Genomic DNA, 16,403 nt, shown 5'->3' with positions numbered 1-16,403 from the left:
GAGCCTCAACCTCGAGAAAAAAGTAATGTTCCTGTGGGCAGGGAAAGGTTTGTTCCTTCAGTTAATCAGAAACATCACTGCTACAAACCATTTCCATTTAATGACTAACTATTCCAGAATAAAAAGCTTGTGAGGTGTTTCTCTGTACTTTGTTGCATTGGTGAAAGACGCTGACATGTAAGAATGCCTCAGTAACATCTGTAAACATCTGGATATCAATGGTTTGTGCTAGTTTGACAGGTACTGCAGCAGTCAGGCCATACTATTACACCAGGATAAGAGTTTGCTTTCTGCTAATTGTACTTTCTTCCCTCTTTTATTCAGGCTGCTGTAAGTAAAACCCATTGAATATGTAATGGCACACTACAGATGGCTAGAAATGGTCAGACTGCTGCTGCTGAAATAACCCTGCAGGCTGCCTATTACAGCAAATGGTCAAAGGTAGAGGCACAGGGACAAAACCAGAGAGAAAAGGTATTTGCCATGGGTAGGTCCCGTTCTTGGCTTTACCATTAATGTTACATGAGACCATTTCTGTTCCACAGATTTCTTTGCGTCTGCTTCCTCTCTTAACTTTTGTAAGATTTACCTGTCTGTAGCACAAATGTTTGTGGTCAGGATTGCCTATCAGAAAGGATCTGCACGGTACCCACAGAGAAATCCTGAGGTGTTTGAGAATGGCAGTGTTCTCCGGAGGCTGAGCCGTTTTATCTTTTCTTCATTTAAGAACTTTGAGGAAATGTTTGCTACTTTTATAGTCAACAAGCATCAGGTGATGATATTAGGAGCATGATGTGTCAATGACATATGTAAAGATGATGCATCTTTGCAATTTCCCTTTTCTTGCTGGGCTGGCAGGGCCTGTGGCATTCTGCTCTTTGGTCATGCACGGAGCACTACCCATACTTAGCCGTAGCCTGATGGAATAAGGCTCCTTGAAGAAATGTTGTCTGTTCTTCAGTATGAAATACCACTTTAATGTGTCATAATGTTCCTATTTTTTTTTCTTAGGGAAAAGGTTTAAAGGAATGTAAATAGTGTTACTCTGACTTTGCTGGTATTGTTTTATATAGGTCTGCAGAGCCAGCGATTCACAAACCACACAGTTCTTCCCTGTCCATTTATGTGAATATGCACAATACACACGAAACACAACACAGACAAATATGCAGATGTTCGCTATCATCACATCATCTGTTAAAAATCTGATCACTAAGGGATATCTTAAATGAGAGAAGTAGAACAATGTGTAGCAAAACTACCATTCATATGCGTAAATCTCCTGCATTCGCTCTGTTAGCAAAAACATTCAGCTTCCTCTTGGTTGGCACTGGGGGATACACACAGCACAAGTATTTTTCAAATACCACAGTATAGGGAAGCATCTGTTTTTTTCTTTAGCTCTAAATCATCAGTTTCTGTTACAGGTAAGCTGTCTAAAACTGAACTTTATTAAAGCACCACGGGGAATGATCATATGTTGGTTATAAAAGGAAAATTAATTCAATTTGAACTACAAAAATAGCTTATGCAGTTACAAAAGGGGGAAGAAGTATAGGATTCATTTATGAAGTTGGTGTCTGTTGATTTCTTAAATTTTATTTCTTCCAGTCAGGTGAGATTTTCTTTATCCTTTTTTTAATTTTTTAAAGTGCTGCAATTTTGGCTCAGGCTGCTTTCTTAAGCTCAGAGCTCTCTAAACGCATAGATGCCACAATAATTTCATTGGCAAAGTTGTCACATAATGATTACACTTATTACTAGTTATGTGTCATATGGATTATCCCTAAATTAAAATGTTTTATAGGAGACATCATATAAAAAAAATCACCAATACCACAGTAACCTTTTTTTTATAATGTACTCATTGTGAATTTCAGCTCCTTAATGCCAGGGTTGAGTCAGGTATCATCATGCAGCTTTCTCTCATTATGGATAAAAACTGCATCCTAAAAAGACACATTTCCCCAAAGCAGCTCCTTATAAAAATCTGATCCCTTGCATTCAAATTTATTCTGGGCCAGCTAAGCACCTGGGTGCAAGCTACTGTTCACAGATTAAAATTCAGAGTAGAATAGTCATTAAGTAAGCAATTGTCTCTAATGTAAAATCCTTGTTAATGTAAAACAAAAATCCATGTCCGATAGTCCAGTGATAGTCTTAGAAAATTTCCATAATGAAGTGTATAACTAAGAGATGAGCTGTCACTGGGGTTTTGATTAATAAAAAGTGAAAACTTGACTTGTCAGTTAATAAGGATGTGTGATTTTTTTTTTGATGCTTTTATTGCAAAGTATTTGTGTAAGACTTTTGGAAGTACTTTTATTGAAAAATGGTTTCATTGCTCTCACATAGGTATTTTTAAATTAAAGACAGATATTTGAAATACAGAATGTGAAAAGTTCTTTAAGATACTAGGTAACACTGATGAAGCATAGCATTCCAAAAATCATGATCAGCTTTTCTGGCTAGTAATAGTCAGTAGTTCACAAAGAGGTGTTCAGGATTTGGAATTAGGGTACATAAAGGCTACATGTGAAGTGCTTTGCTGAATGCAAGTAGGCTGAAGCAGATGTTTTAAATCTCACTGAAGTAGCATTTAAGAGCTTTGCTGAACACAGAAAGACTGTAGCGATGTCTAAATGACAAGCTTGTGAATTTGTGTTCAAACCAACTTCTGGAATGCCGTGTCAAGTATTGAAAAGTGGTATCTTGAGTATAGATAAAAATCACACACTTAAGAAAATAAATCAGATGTTTTAGGCTGAGCCTGTGCGTGGAAATTCTGAATGAGAATAAATGATCCAGATTTACCTTTCAACACATTCATAAGATCACTCACCAGATCAGCTTATAGGTAAATGTGTATTTTGACTTACTGCAGCCTTCTTTTCAATTACTGTCTAGTGGTACCTCTTTATTCAGAAATATAACTGAATTCATGTTCTTGAATGAGAAAGCAAGAGAACGACAAGAGACAAAAGGAAAATTCACCCCATTGGCATTTTTCCTCCCACGTACATGAAATTCTTATTGAAAAGGACACTAACTCAGGAACACAAAGCTATTCAGAGGAGCAACTATCTTTGTAATTAGCTTGCATTAAAGTTAATGGCATTGTAAATGTCACACACACAAAAAAACCCTGTTTAGCCTGCTGAAAATGAATGAGAAAAAAATAACTTTATATTTACTGTTGAACAGAATAAAAAGTATTTTTTAGGACGTATATGCTCAAGAATCAGATGCTTAAGTAAAATTTCATTTGCATAATATTGGGAAAAGTAAGAATTTGTCATTCACAGTCCTCGATTCTGACTAGTTTTAGATGAAGATGGATTGTCAGCTTCTAGCTCCATCTACTGCACCAAACTGAAATAACAGAAAGATTGATCTTTCCTCTTATTTTTTAAAAAAACGTAACCCAACCTTCCTCTAAAATAGGAGATCAGGAATCAGCAATATATAGCTGCTGAAAAGGAATGCATTGAAGCAAAGACAAAATGGCAAATAACATGAGCCAGTAAGTACAAGAGCACACAGTAAACAAGGTAGGGAGGGTTCGGTTTTGAAAAACTGAGGCTGCAGGGGATCCTGGGACATTAGACGATCAAGGACTTTAGACATTTTTTCTAGTTACCATTTGAACTTTGCAAAAAATATTTTTCTTCCACTTATCATATGTTTTTGAGATAGCAAAGAACTTTCTTACATTGCCTTCACTGAGACCAAGGTCTTACAAGGTTTTACAGAAAGATTCTCACTCCCTTGCTTGTTCAGAGATAAACTTGCCTGGTAGTACAAACATTTTCTAGGCACATTTTACAGGAAGATAGAAAAACAACAGCTTGAACCTTGTTGTTTTGCATGCCAGCAGAAGGCTGCTTACATGAAGATCTCCTGAGCTGCACAAAGAGAAGCAATTTCAAGGACTAATTTCATAACTAATCAATTGTTTACTTAAAAAGTGGTTATTATAGAAATTATCGTTATGAACTGGCAGGACTCAGGCAAAACAGAAAATGTAAGAAATGTTTAACCTCCTAGCTGATTCTTGTGTAGTCCACAGTTGATGCTACCTTAAACGTCAGTTTAAAAACTCTTCATCTTGAGGTTTGTCTTGGTTTTATCCAGAAATCCAGAATCTCATCCAGATGCTATCTGTCTCAATTTGCCATGGTATTTTTCAATTTTATACTAACAAAGGGTAAACCTTTTGAAAGCATGGGAAGCAAATTAGGAAACTGAAATCTACTTTCAAAAATCATTTATACATGTAGAAATGTAAGTCTCACGGAGTACTAATAAGTTTTAGGATTCAAAGTGCTTAAGCTATTTCTTAAATAAGATACAAACTCCCAAAGTTCTAAATATATTACAGAGTAAATGGCTTTCTAGCTTAATGCTTTAGTCAATTGTTAGCTAATTATCCTGTTAGAACTTTAAGTTCAAAATGCCCTTATATGCTGAGTAGTACTGGGACTATAGAGAAGGGTATAAATTTGTGACTAGTTTGCAAAGCTCATGGTAAAAAATACAAAGTACAAAAATTACATCAAACTCTAAATTTTAATAGAAAAGTTATTGCTTCCCCTTGCATCATCAGGCTTAGGATGCCTGCCTATCCTGTCTGGGACCATCGGTGTTTCAGCCCAGTCTTCTGTCAATCATCTTGTATCACCTATGCTGTACACAGACTTCTCAAGTGCTATCTTAAATTGTAGACTCCTGCATGCAGTACTCTTACAGGAAGACTGTTTCCAAGTCTCATATCTCTAACTAGAACTCTGAATTTCCAAGCCCAAAATCATAGCGGTGTATTATATAAATCACTGTTTACTCTCATGCTGTCACTGTCTTTTTAACAGTTGCCAGATTCTTTGAAAAAACTAGGCCAACATGGCCACAACTAGCTTGGTCACTGTTATGTTAACATGCATGCCTCTGCCCAAACACTCGAGCTAGAGCAGCAAGATGGAAACACTGCACTCCAGAGGGAGGGCTTTTCCTCACACCAGAAGCAGCAGTAAGTCCCATTGAAGTATCCGAACCAACTCCAAGAGTACTGGTAGATATCATCGCATTTAGACCCAAACCAGAGTGATTCCATTCCACTGAAAGTCTCCAGCCCTCCTACTGGCCTCCCAACAGATGCCTTGGTATCAAACAGCACCCTGGACTTTGATGTCTTGCGGCTGGATGAATGCGACCAGCAACACTCCTGCAGATCTAGCTGATTGTTTCTAGTGATGACAAGAAGAAGGAACAAGGAGGTTAGTCTTTGTTAGCAAAGACTTAATGGGATGGAATGCCATCATTGCCGGCACTTTGTTAACAGAGAACTTGCATTATTTCTTCAGCGAATCAATCTTCAAAAGGATTGTTTTTACTTTCCCAGTCCTCCTGGTGAGGAAGTAGTCAGAGCTGGCATGATGTTGTGTTAAGGTCTGAGGGCAACTATCAGAACATGTAATATCAGTATCTGAGATGGAATACAAATAATCTTCAAGACACTTAAGAAGGATATACATGTATTTCAAACGGACACTGATGATGGATAAGAGCAGCAAATGGCAAAATCACCTGGCTTACCGCAGGAAACATGGGCAGAAATCAGTCCCAAGTGGGCTTTCATAGTGGGTGCATTTCAGTGTTTGCATTAATGTAAATGCTTTACCTTCTGCACATACAGAGGTGTTGTCTCTTGATGAACAGGGCTGCTGTAACGCTAAGCCATTCGTCCAGGCTCTTGTTAAATTCTCAGTCTGTCTGGATTTCCTATGCTTTCTTTACTCACAAGGCCACACCAATGGAGATGATCACAGGAAACTTGCTGTAATGGAGAAATACAGATACTAAAAAAAATATGTAATTTCAAGTAAATGCCATGGCTGCATAAAAACATTTTTTAATCATTCTTTTCCACGTGTCATTTACAGTTATTAAAACTGAGTGGTTTAAACACATCTTTAAATACATGCCACAGAAAACAGTACTTCTTTGAAGGCAGAGACATTTGTGTTCTTTTCTCTCTTTCTCCCTTTGACTTGGTCAGCAGTAACTGCATAATTGCTGAACAACAATTTTATTATTTCTGTTTAAAATAATTAATGATGGTCTAATTTTAGTTTCTCTCATCTCCCATTTTCTTTTTTTTTTTTTTTTTTTGAGACAATGCTATGAATGAAGGAGGTTTGGTAAGCCAGTCATTTTGGTATGTGTCTTGAAAGAATACAATCATTTGGGGTTCACACTTCCCAGAATGATATGAATAAAAGCATGTCAGCACATATAGAAACGGCAAGTTTTGATGCAAAACTGTATGCATTAAAGATAACTAATGAACTCACTCATCCTATAACCAGTAAGAATGGCATGGTTTGGGTTTTGGATTAATTTCATAGCTCATTTGGATAATCAACTCATCTGGAGATGTATAACTTTTGTGCTCCTATGTTCCTCCTACTGTGACAAATATTAAAACTAGACATATTTAGTCTTGACATGAAGAGATGAAAACGTGGAGGGTGTGGCTTTAGGCTGACAGCATTCACACTTCCTAAGAGGCAGTTGCTCTTTAGCACTTACAGGAACCCAACTGAGGCCGTTGTATTCACAAAAAGAGAAACATTGATACTGAAACTGCTGGAGTGAAGCAATGGGTAATAGTAGCCTTGTGGCAGTCCTGAGGTTCAGTTAAAAATCCAAGAAGTTTTCATAAAAACAAATACATTCACCCTTTCCCAAACAAAAAACTATTTCAGTGATTCAGAAGTGCTATTTCAGTGCATTTACAATAAATATTATTGAAGTTAAAAGCTAGATTATTTAATCTTTGCACATCAAGAACAAGACACTTCTTTTCACCCTTTTTTCTCTCCAGCCCTAAAATGATAATTTAAAAAATTCTGATTATCGTTCAGGAGCTCCGAGGGTGAAAAAATACCTAAGAAATAAGAGCCGAGTGTGAGCAGAATGTGTTTAGGACTGCTGGATGGCATGGCACAGAGCACAGGTGGGCTGAATTAGCTGATCTGTACAAACCAGGAGGGACAGTGTCCACGTGTAAAATCAGGGCAGAAGGGCAGGTGGAGGCAAAAGTCAGACTTACGCGGTGTGAAAATACACGTTACGTGTGCATGTGTCTGTGTTGGAGGGGTTACTAAAACTCAAACCAAGAATAACTTTTTTCAGTTCCTGTATTAGTTATAATTGCAAACAAAACTCAATATCCCCGCTTCCTGACTTTGATGATGATACTTCTTTCAGTAACTGAAAGCAGATCCATACAGATAATTACACGACAGCACAGGTTTTAGTCAGTTGTCCTGCAGAACCTTTAAAGCTTCTGGCACACGCGAAACAGTTCCTGAAAGCATTCACTGAATTCACACCTCAGCTTTTCCCACTATTCATATTGAGTGCTCAGTAAAGTGATCAGTAACCGGAAGGGAACTGAATAAATACTGAAGTAGGAGACACAGATCAAAGGGATAATGAAGGATTATTACTTTTCTCAAGATTTCCTGCAGCTTTATGCTAGTGAAAAACCTAAATGTCCAAAGTTAATCAACTTCACAGGCTCACAAAAGTAAATGTATTTGTTCAGTATTGCTTCCCCGACTTTCCTACGCTGACTTTCCATTGCTATGTAATCCATTACCTAAGAGCCCTGTATACAGAAAACAGCTTTGGGTCATGCAACCATATGGAAACTGGGATACAAAAGAAATAATTGTCTTAATTATTTACTATTTCATGACAAGCCTGTCTTGATGATTATCATGGTATCTACAAGACTGTGTTATTTTGGGTTTCTCAAATCTAAAGTGCTGTTACGTAACATCGAGAAGTTTCACGCCTTCCCATGGCGTTCTCTTGTTCAAACCATCACAACATTGCTGGCTGACTTTCGTTTACCAGCTTTTGCCTATGACAAAAACAAAGCTTATAAGCCCAATGAATCTAACACTAAACTTCTCTAAAGACCGCAAGTTCTTTTATTTCTGTTGTGTTCACAAAAGGCTCAAACTAGTAAGGGTAGTAGGGAGCGCAGGTATAAACTGTATGTTTTTAAAATGGAGGAAAACCACTTACTCTACACTGCAAGATTAGAAGGAGCAACTCTGATCAGAACAGAGGTCATCATCATAAAAGAAACTGAACAAATAGTCTCAGATAGGCTGTGCTGCCTGTGCCAACAAAAGTGGTTTTGTAACTACTCCATCTGATTCAGGGCTTAGGAATACAATGCAGAGGGATAAAATAATACGTTTGCTTTCATTAGCGAGAAACTGGATGGCTCAAAATACCCTTTTCAAGCCTAACAACTTCAATGGATACCTGAAGTAATGTGCAAACATTGTGGCCCAGTATTAAAACACAGATTTTGACACAGTCTGAGTATTACTGCAGCCCCAGCTCAGCAGTGGACTGACCCTTTGATGCCATTTCCCAACCTTACGCTACACCAGAAAGGGACAGAGAGGGCAACTCCTTGCCAGCAGCTCAAAGGGTAAAAATCCAGTCCTGCAACCACCCTTCCTGAACTCGAGCAGGTGCATTTGGTGCATTTGGACAGTCTGTTCCTCTGCCAGGCTGCTTGTACAGCCAAAGAAATCTAAGACACATTTTGTTTCAAGAAGTCAGTCACATCTTGGAACAAACCATGAAGACTAGGTCACTTTTCCAGGTCTGCCACTTGAAAAAAATGACATCCTTTTCACACCCACACCACAAAACTCAGGTGGTAAGGCTGAGGTTACCAATGTTAACCTACAATTCTGTTTTCCGCTTGTTGTGATTACCACAAATAACAAATGCTTAATTTGTCCCTGCATCTCAATATAAATCAGTAAAAAGCAATGCATTTGCCACAAGATAACAAAAGCATTCTTCTCACTGATCTGCTGTCATGCACCTCACTCTGTTTTGAGATTTTTGTGCAGTCATACCAGGAAGCAGTAGGCAGGTGGCCAGGACATTCCATTTACTCCTCCTCGATCACATGAAGAGGTATTTACAAAGGTATTGTTCAGTTTAGACCTCATACCTGAAGATTAGAGGTTAAGAACCAGTTATAAACGGATGACTTAAAAATAATGTAACTTAATAGTGGGGCTGTTACTGCTAATGCAGGCCTTTTATTAAGAACATACAGAGGCATGCAATAAGAGGTAAGTTTGGGTGGGAGGTAAGAAAGATGAAAATTTGGGGGGAAAACGGTGCAGGCTTGCTTTTGTGATCAGCACTAGTTCTTTGAGAGGTTTTTTTTGCAGCAATGTTTCATTTCAGAGGTGCTGCAGACACAACTGGTGCTTTCCAACATTATCCAAGTAAGACAAAACACAACTTAAGAGTAATCAAGGACAAACTCTTAGTACATTTTGTACAAGACAGCAGACAACTTAATCAAAAAGGACAAGCTCTTGGTACAATCTTTGCTATATTTCTGTAAAATGTAACTGGAATAGACACAATTGGCTTGAAACACCAATTCCAAAAGATCAGTAGGGTGGCAGCACATTAGAGCCATCACCGATCTTTACAATCGTGCATTTCTTGGTTTTCCTTGCTGATTTTCATCAGGCCTTCACAAAAAAAGAAAATAAGAAACCCATTCCTTCAGTGAGCATGTGTTGACTGCCTATACTTAACTGCCATGAGGCTTTTGTTACTGCAGGAACTGACCTGCATCAATGGAGGAGAGTGTTCTTCCAGCCAAAAACCATTGGAGTATTGATGTTCCAAGCATAATTTAGGGATAAAAGTCTGGGGCAGGGGGGCTGAGGGAGGAAATGGGGTAGAGCAACAGTTAAAGGATGTAATTAAAGCCTATGGTCAAAGTGACACAGGCACCTTGTTGTTTCATTATTTAGTGACAGTCCACCAACATTCTTTTAAAACAGGGCCTCGGAGCTTGCCTTTGAATACACGGTGCCCAGCAAGTACGCCCGTATGAAAGAACACGGCTTGTAACCGGAAATCAGTCCGCTGTGGTTTTGGGGTGACAACGTGCCAAGGCCTCAACGGGCGCTGGCCGCCGCCCGGGGGGGATTACCGGACAGGCAGAACCCTCCGCAGCGGGCAGAACCCTCCGCAGCGAGCGGGGCTGGAGGAGGCCTGGACCCAGCCTCTCCCGGCCTTCAGTCTGACGAAGTAACTGACCGCCAAGGCCGCAGCCGCAGGAGCGGCCTGCGCGGCCGCCGCGCTCCGGCCGAGGCCACCCTGCCGCACTACTGCCTCCCGTAGCCAGGCCCTGACCCCCGCCGGCCACCTCCCTCGCTCGGGAGAGGGCCACCACAGGGGCGGAGCGGAGCGAAGCCGGCGGGCGAGGCCGGGCTGAGGCGAGGCGAGGAGGGAAGCGGCCACACGGCGCCGCCGCGGCGGGTGATGACGTCACGGGCACTTCCGGCGCCGGGGCGGTGACCGAGGCACGCACGGAAGGGCTCGCCGCCAGACGGGTGCCGCGACGGAGCGGGCGCGGGGCGGCGCGGGGCGCGCGGCGCGGGGCCGAGCCGAGCCGAGGCCGGCGGCGGCGAGCGGGGGCGGGCGGGCATAGGGTGGCGGTGGCTGTTGCAGCGGGAGAGGCGCTCGCTGCTGCCGCTGCTGAGAGGCGGCGGCGACGACAAGTATCGCGAGAGGTGGCGCGGCGCCGGCGCTAGAGGTGACCGAGACAGCGGCGGCGGCCCCCGGTGCCTCCTCCTTCCTCACCGGGCGCCGGCGCTGAGCGAGGCAGATCGGCGGCCATGGAGAAGGCGGCCGGCGCGGCGGCGGCGGAGGGAGGTGGCGGCGGCGGTGGTGCTGGTGGTGGTGGCGGCGGCGGCGGCGGGGACGCCGGGAGCGCCACGGCGGGGCCCGGTCCCCCGGAGGGGCTGAACGGCGGCGCCGGTAACTCGCCACCGTCGTGCCCGCCCGGGGCGGCGGCGGCGGCGCCGCGGGGGCTGGTGCGGGTGTGCGACCTGCTACTGAAGAAGAAGGCGCCGGCGAAGGCGAAGCGGGGCGGGCGGGCCGGCCGGCCGGCCAGCAGCAGCGAGAGCGGCGGCGGCGGCAGCGAGAGCAGCAACAACGGCAGCGAGGAAGAGGAGGAGGAGGAAGACGAGGAGGAGGAAGAAGAAGAGGAGGTCTCCGAGGTACCGCGGGGACGGGGAGGCGGGGGGGGTTGGGGGGGGGGCAGGCCGCGGGGACGGGGCTGCTCCGCCTGGTGTCGGGGGCGTGGGGTGGGGAGGCCTCGGTGGCGGGGGGTGGGTGGCCGGGCGGCCTCGCGGGTTGCCCTACTGCTCCGGTTTCATAATTGCTGCCGCCGCCGCCTCCCCCGCCTCCCGCGGGGCCCTGCCGCAGAGGCAGGAAGGGGGCAGCACCGCGCCGCCCCGGGGCGGCCTCGTGGCGGGGCGAGCCCGGGCTCCGGGGCACGGCGGGGCGACACGGCTGGGCTGGCGGGGGGCCCCCGCGCACCTCCCGCCTCAGGGCAGGCGGCGGCCCCGGTGCCCGCCCGGCGGGTGTGTGCGGGGGGGCCTGTGTGCCCCCGGGGGAGGGGCTTGGCGGGGGGGCCCGGGGGCTGCCCGGGGGCCTCAGCCTCGCCGCCTGTCGGCGCGGGCCGTGGGTGGCGGCGAAGGGGGAGGCCCCAGAAATGTTGCAGGTGGCTCGGCCAGGCCGCGCTTGGGGCCTGCCTGCATGTGCCGTGCTGCAGCTCGGTGCCGGGAGCGGCGGAGCTGCGGGTGGGAAGGGCTGCCCGTGCTCCCCGGGCTGGGCTGCGGCTGTGGGCCAGAGGCCGAGGCTCCTGGGGAGCTGGGAATAGACCATCCTGAAGGAAAGCAGGTGAAGATGCAGCTAGAGCGAAGGCTGCCCTCCGGCCCTGGGCCTTCTGCTCTCCTTGCACACCTCTCTGAACCTGCAGCAGCCACGGCTGCCATGTAACGCTGACACTGGCACTAGGAACTATTACTAACTTGCTCTTCTTTACGGTTAGGTTTTTCAGGTAGGTATCGCTGGAAAAGGCCAAGCAAGACTTGAAGCCCCTTTCTTACTTGCATACATAGTTACACAGCATTGCTTTGCTGAGGGATTTTAATTCTGTAGCCCTCTAAACCAAATACTAATGCTTTTTTTCAAGTGGCTTCAAAAAAGTCCACTTGAAGTTTGTAAGCTTTTCTGTGAACTTTATTTCTAAGTGGTTTGGCTTTTAAGTGGTATATCTACTTTTGTGTTAGAATTAAAACAAGCAGGAAGGAAGACTCTGATACATTTAAGGAAGGGCTGGGCTAAGGCAGTGATAGGTTTTTCCACGGTTCACAAGTACTCTGAATTTTATTTCTGTGGAAATTGATACAAGAGGCATTTTATCCAACTTCTATGAGATAAACTGCATGCGATTGTGTGTCCCAGTTAACAAGTATTGACACCTGGCATTTTGTTTTTACAGTGTTTTAATTTTAGGAAAGTGAAGATCACTGTGTAGTTTTTGAGGTGTAAGACTTGTAAGATAGGCAGCCGTGGTTACGTGCTGAGCTGTGCTATCTAGTAGTCCTGCAGATACTTGAAGAATTCTCTTACTCTCTTAACAGAGTCCCCTGATTTCTGCTATGGCAGTGTGTGGTGAAGGGATGAGGGCCTTTTAATGACTTAGCAGATGGACAGGTCTATAGTTAAGCGTTGAGATCAGTTGTATGTGACTGCAGTCTTCAACAGTGTGTGTAAAGTGAGACTTGGTGGCCAAACCATAGGCAGATATGCTTTGTGGTCCACAGCCATCCTTCCAAATAGTTCCTTATAGTGATAGCTCTCAAATGGTATAGCGTGCATGGTGTGACAAGAAAGGTAGAGACAATCTAGGAATGTATGTACTAGGTGAGGTGAGCCTTTGCGTGCATGCTGTGCCTTACAGAACCACAGGTTCCCATTTAATATGCTTTGAGACTTGCAGAGAGATGAAAAAGCAAATGGTCATTAAACTATCATGAGAGAGCAGAAGAATATTTGACTTTTTTTTGACAGAATGATATATGCTGTAGATACTGATAGCTGGGAAGGGTAGTTTTGGCATCTGGAAGCTTCCCTGATGTTTTCTTCTTAATCATAGTAAGTGAAGGCTTTCCTAGTTTGGGTGGTCTGGGATTAAATATTAAGCAGGGGTAAGTGATAAGCCAGTTAATACTCTGTTTATTAAGTTCAGGACAGCACACATTTTGCCATGTATCAGCTTCATTTATAATAACTTTCTCCTGATCATTCAGGTTGCTTGCAGACAACTGTTCCAGTCTTTCCTCTGCTGACTTAAGGATGAAATGATGCAGCTTGTAGAATATGCACAGCTGAAATCACAGTTTTTAGTAATGTGAACTTGAGGATGGCCTGCTTAATGGAGCAGAGGATCTCACTTCAAAGTAGTTCCCAACAGCTCCTGGGGAGGAAATGTTTTGACTGTTCTCAGCAAAAAGGAGTTGTCCTTGTCTGAAAGCAACCTCCTGTTTTAATTTTGGCTTTTGGTAGCTTTTTTTTTTTTAGGGGCGGGGAGTTTGTTTGTACTATAGGATTTTTATTTTGGGAGGGTTTAATTTTTTTTTTTATTAGTCAGACTTACTTGAGATGTGCATAGCTTGTGTGGCTTTCAGCATTTGGATTGTGGTCTTCTGAGCATTGGCAGTCTGGAAGGCACTTAAAATGAAAAACACAAAGAAATCTAAGTTTATGGTTTTGCTGTAAATGGAAACTATTGTGGAAACACTGTGTAAGATGGTGTTCCCTCCCAGCCATTCTGTTCATTATCTCTGTTAACTTAAGACAGTTTGTCTTAGGCTATTTTTTGCCCTTCCCATGCTTAATACATTAAGACTTCCCTAATCTCTGAAGCCGAGGTACTTCTGAGTACTTTTACTGAGGCAGCTTCTAAAATATCAGGAGCACAGTAGCAACAAGTCAAAAGACTTATAATTGGAAACCTGGCAGATACTAAATCACAAAAACCCCATGAGTGGAAAGACATTGTTTGGCTCAGTTGCTGCTGAGCTGATGGGATGGAATAAAAAGTTGTAATCAGATGTTTTCATCTCAGTCTGTTCTAAACTCTGTTAGATCTCAGTGTGGAAGCACAGGCACTGGATAGAGCTTTGGGAGAAGTTAAATTGAAATTTCATACGAACAACTTAATGAGCTCCTACTACAGTGTTCATGGCAACCTCCAAGTTGCTTTTTGAAATTGCAGCAAGTTGCTGTTTGCCAAAAAAAGCAAGAGTCTAGGTAGCACGGTCCAGTATTGTCTTTAAATGGCAAATTACCTTTTCCCTGACCACCAGTTAATAAAGAAACGACAATTCTTTTCAGAACACAGAAAGAGGTATCTTAAGGTAAAAGAAAAACTACAGTAGAAGTTATATACCAGGGGAGGCCAGCTTGAATGCTTTCTAACAGAATTCTGGTCTTAGTTTATGAATGATCACATACAACAAGCAAATTTGTTTGGTTTTCACAGAGGTAGTCTCATAAGCTGTTTAAGGAGCTGCGTTGGTGAATAGGACTGCAATGGCACTTAGGTTGGGTGATAACTGATGGGGAGTGTGCATTCAGGCAAAAACTGGGTAGGTGCAGTGATATGGAAAATTTAATCACTTCACAGATGTTTAAGGGTGAGGTGAAGGTGCATCTCTGTTGTCGATTAGAATGGTATGAGGATTGTTACTGAAGAAGACTTATGTTCGTGGGCCATTTTATTCATTGCATCCCTAGTGGGAAGCTGCTTTTACTTTTTAGTGGGGCTTTGCAAAGTGTACCTGCCACCCCTCATTTAGCATGGTTTACTATTGATATTGTCAATATGTGAAACAAAAATGAAGTAAAATGCCTGTCAGATTTGTGCTTTAGGTCAAGTCAAAGGTCTGTTTTAGCTGCTTTAAAAGAATGATTTTCAGGACCTGAGATAAAGGAAAAAAAAAATGGCAGGGTGGGAGCAGGTTGGACAAATGAAAGCTGACATATAATGTGAAGCTTGAGAACATTATTACTGTTTGGGAATTTTTTATTGGTGAAAACATGGTTTAGCCTTTCCTCTGAACAGGCTTAGATTAAAAAACTAATGTGCAGGTTTCCTGAATGTGTTCTTCTATATACTGGATTTATTAAACATTTTCCTTCAATGAACAGTGAAATAGTGCAAAAAAAATGTGCAAATCCTAGTATCAAGCTGCTTCTGAAGATCTGATGTCCAGAGTGCATTAAAGCTTCTCTTACTAAACGTGGAAAGGTTTAATTGTATAATAAAAACTGTTTACAAGCTTATTTCAAGTCTTTGAAAACTACAGGATGTTTGCTGCTGGCAGTGAATTTTGTAATTGCTTTTCCTAATATCATATCCATTTTAAGAGTTTAAGTTCAGTTTTCTCCATAAGCAAAACATCTAGTGATGATTAGATGTAGATTAGTCTTGGTGCTTTAATTTTTTGACTGGTACAGTTTGTTACTGGATTCTCATACAAGGTGCAAATTAGCTTTCCTAAACATAATCCTATAACATTAACTATAGCTGAAAGCGCTGCCCTGTGCAAAGGATGTTTTTGAGATGTTTTGGCTGCTGCTTAAGCATTCTTGGTTTTACTGGGGCCTTGTAGCTGCTGTAAATAAAAGTTCATTTTTGTTTTTTCAGCTGCAACTGAATTAGTAATTGAGCTGAACTAATAAGATGAAGTAAATAAAACAACAAAAGGCCACAGGTCCTCTAAGATTTCTTCATAGTGAAGCAGCTACTCTTAACTTCTTTAGCTTCAGATATGTGCTAGAATCTGAAAATTTGGGCTTACTGGTGTGATTTCAAGAGCATCACAGGCATATAGTTGTAATAATTAAGCTGTTAAAGCCTTTTACAATTTAAGTGTTAAAGGAAGCTATTGGTTTGACACAATTTATTTTATAAGTTTTTAATTCCAACCGTCTTAATTAGAATCCTGGAATAAGGCCTTTAGGTTCTGCAGGGCTGCTAAAGAGCCAGTATGTCTTGCTCGTCCGCTGTATCTCTGTACTACCATCACTTTCACCTCCTTGTGTCTTCAAATACATGACTGGACATGCAACTAATTGGGTTCTGTCCTTATTAGCGTATGACATCCTGATGTACAGTTCAGTCTGCGTTCTGCTACGTTGTTTATGCTGTAATTCTCTTCTTTCTGTCTTACTTTGGCAGTTTTTTGCCTGTAGGGTTTTGTTTCTTCCCTTCAAAAGACGAATTAATAGTGAAGTCCCTTAGGAAAAAAACAACTAAACTTGTTTAAAACCAAAGGTGACTTCAGCATTTTCCTCATCGGTATAGTTACTGCAATTGGTATTATATATGTAGTTGCTTGGTATAGCAGTAGTTACATCAGTTGAGCGGATGTGACTGAAAAAACAGGTGAGCCACAGCAGGGTCTGTGTCAGAA

General features: G+C 42.8%; 1 protein-coding gene across 5 annotated transcripts in view; it reads left to right on the top strand.

The window, feature by feature from the left end:
* Positions 1–10,353: 10,353 nt before the first annotated feature.
* Positions 10,354–16,403, top strand: part of ANKRD17 (ankyrin repeat domain 17) — a 95,025-nt gene continuing 88,975 nt past the window's right edge. For 2 of the 5 annotated variants that reach the window (XM_080407964.1, XM_080407963.1), the window contains exon 1: positions 10,358–11,132. In XM_080407964.1, the coding sequence (XP_080264090.1) occupies positions 10,749–11,132 (384 nt within the window). In that variant the 5' untranslated portion in view covers positions 10,358–10,748. Of the gene's footprint in view, positions 11,133–16,403 lie in introns of all 5 variants that reach the window. The other 3 variants (XM_080407961.1, XM_080407960.1, XM_080407959.1) reach the window with 3 other exon arrangements.

This window comes from Falco punctatus (assembly GCF_963210335.1).
Source record: "Falco punctatus genome assembly, chromosome: 1".
Classification (NCBI taxonomy): domain Eukaryota; kingdom Metazoa; phylum Chordata; class Aves; order Falconiformes; family Falconidae; genus Falco; species Falco punctatus.
Note: the sequence above shows the minus strand (reverse complement) of the source record. Positions and strands in the feature narration are given on the sequence as shown.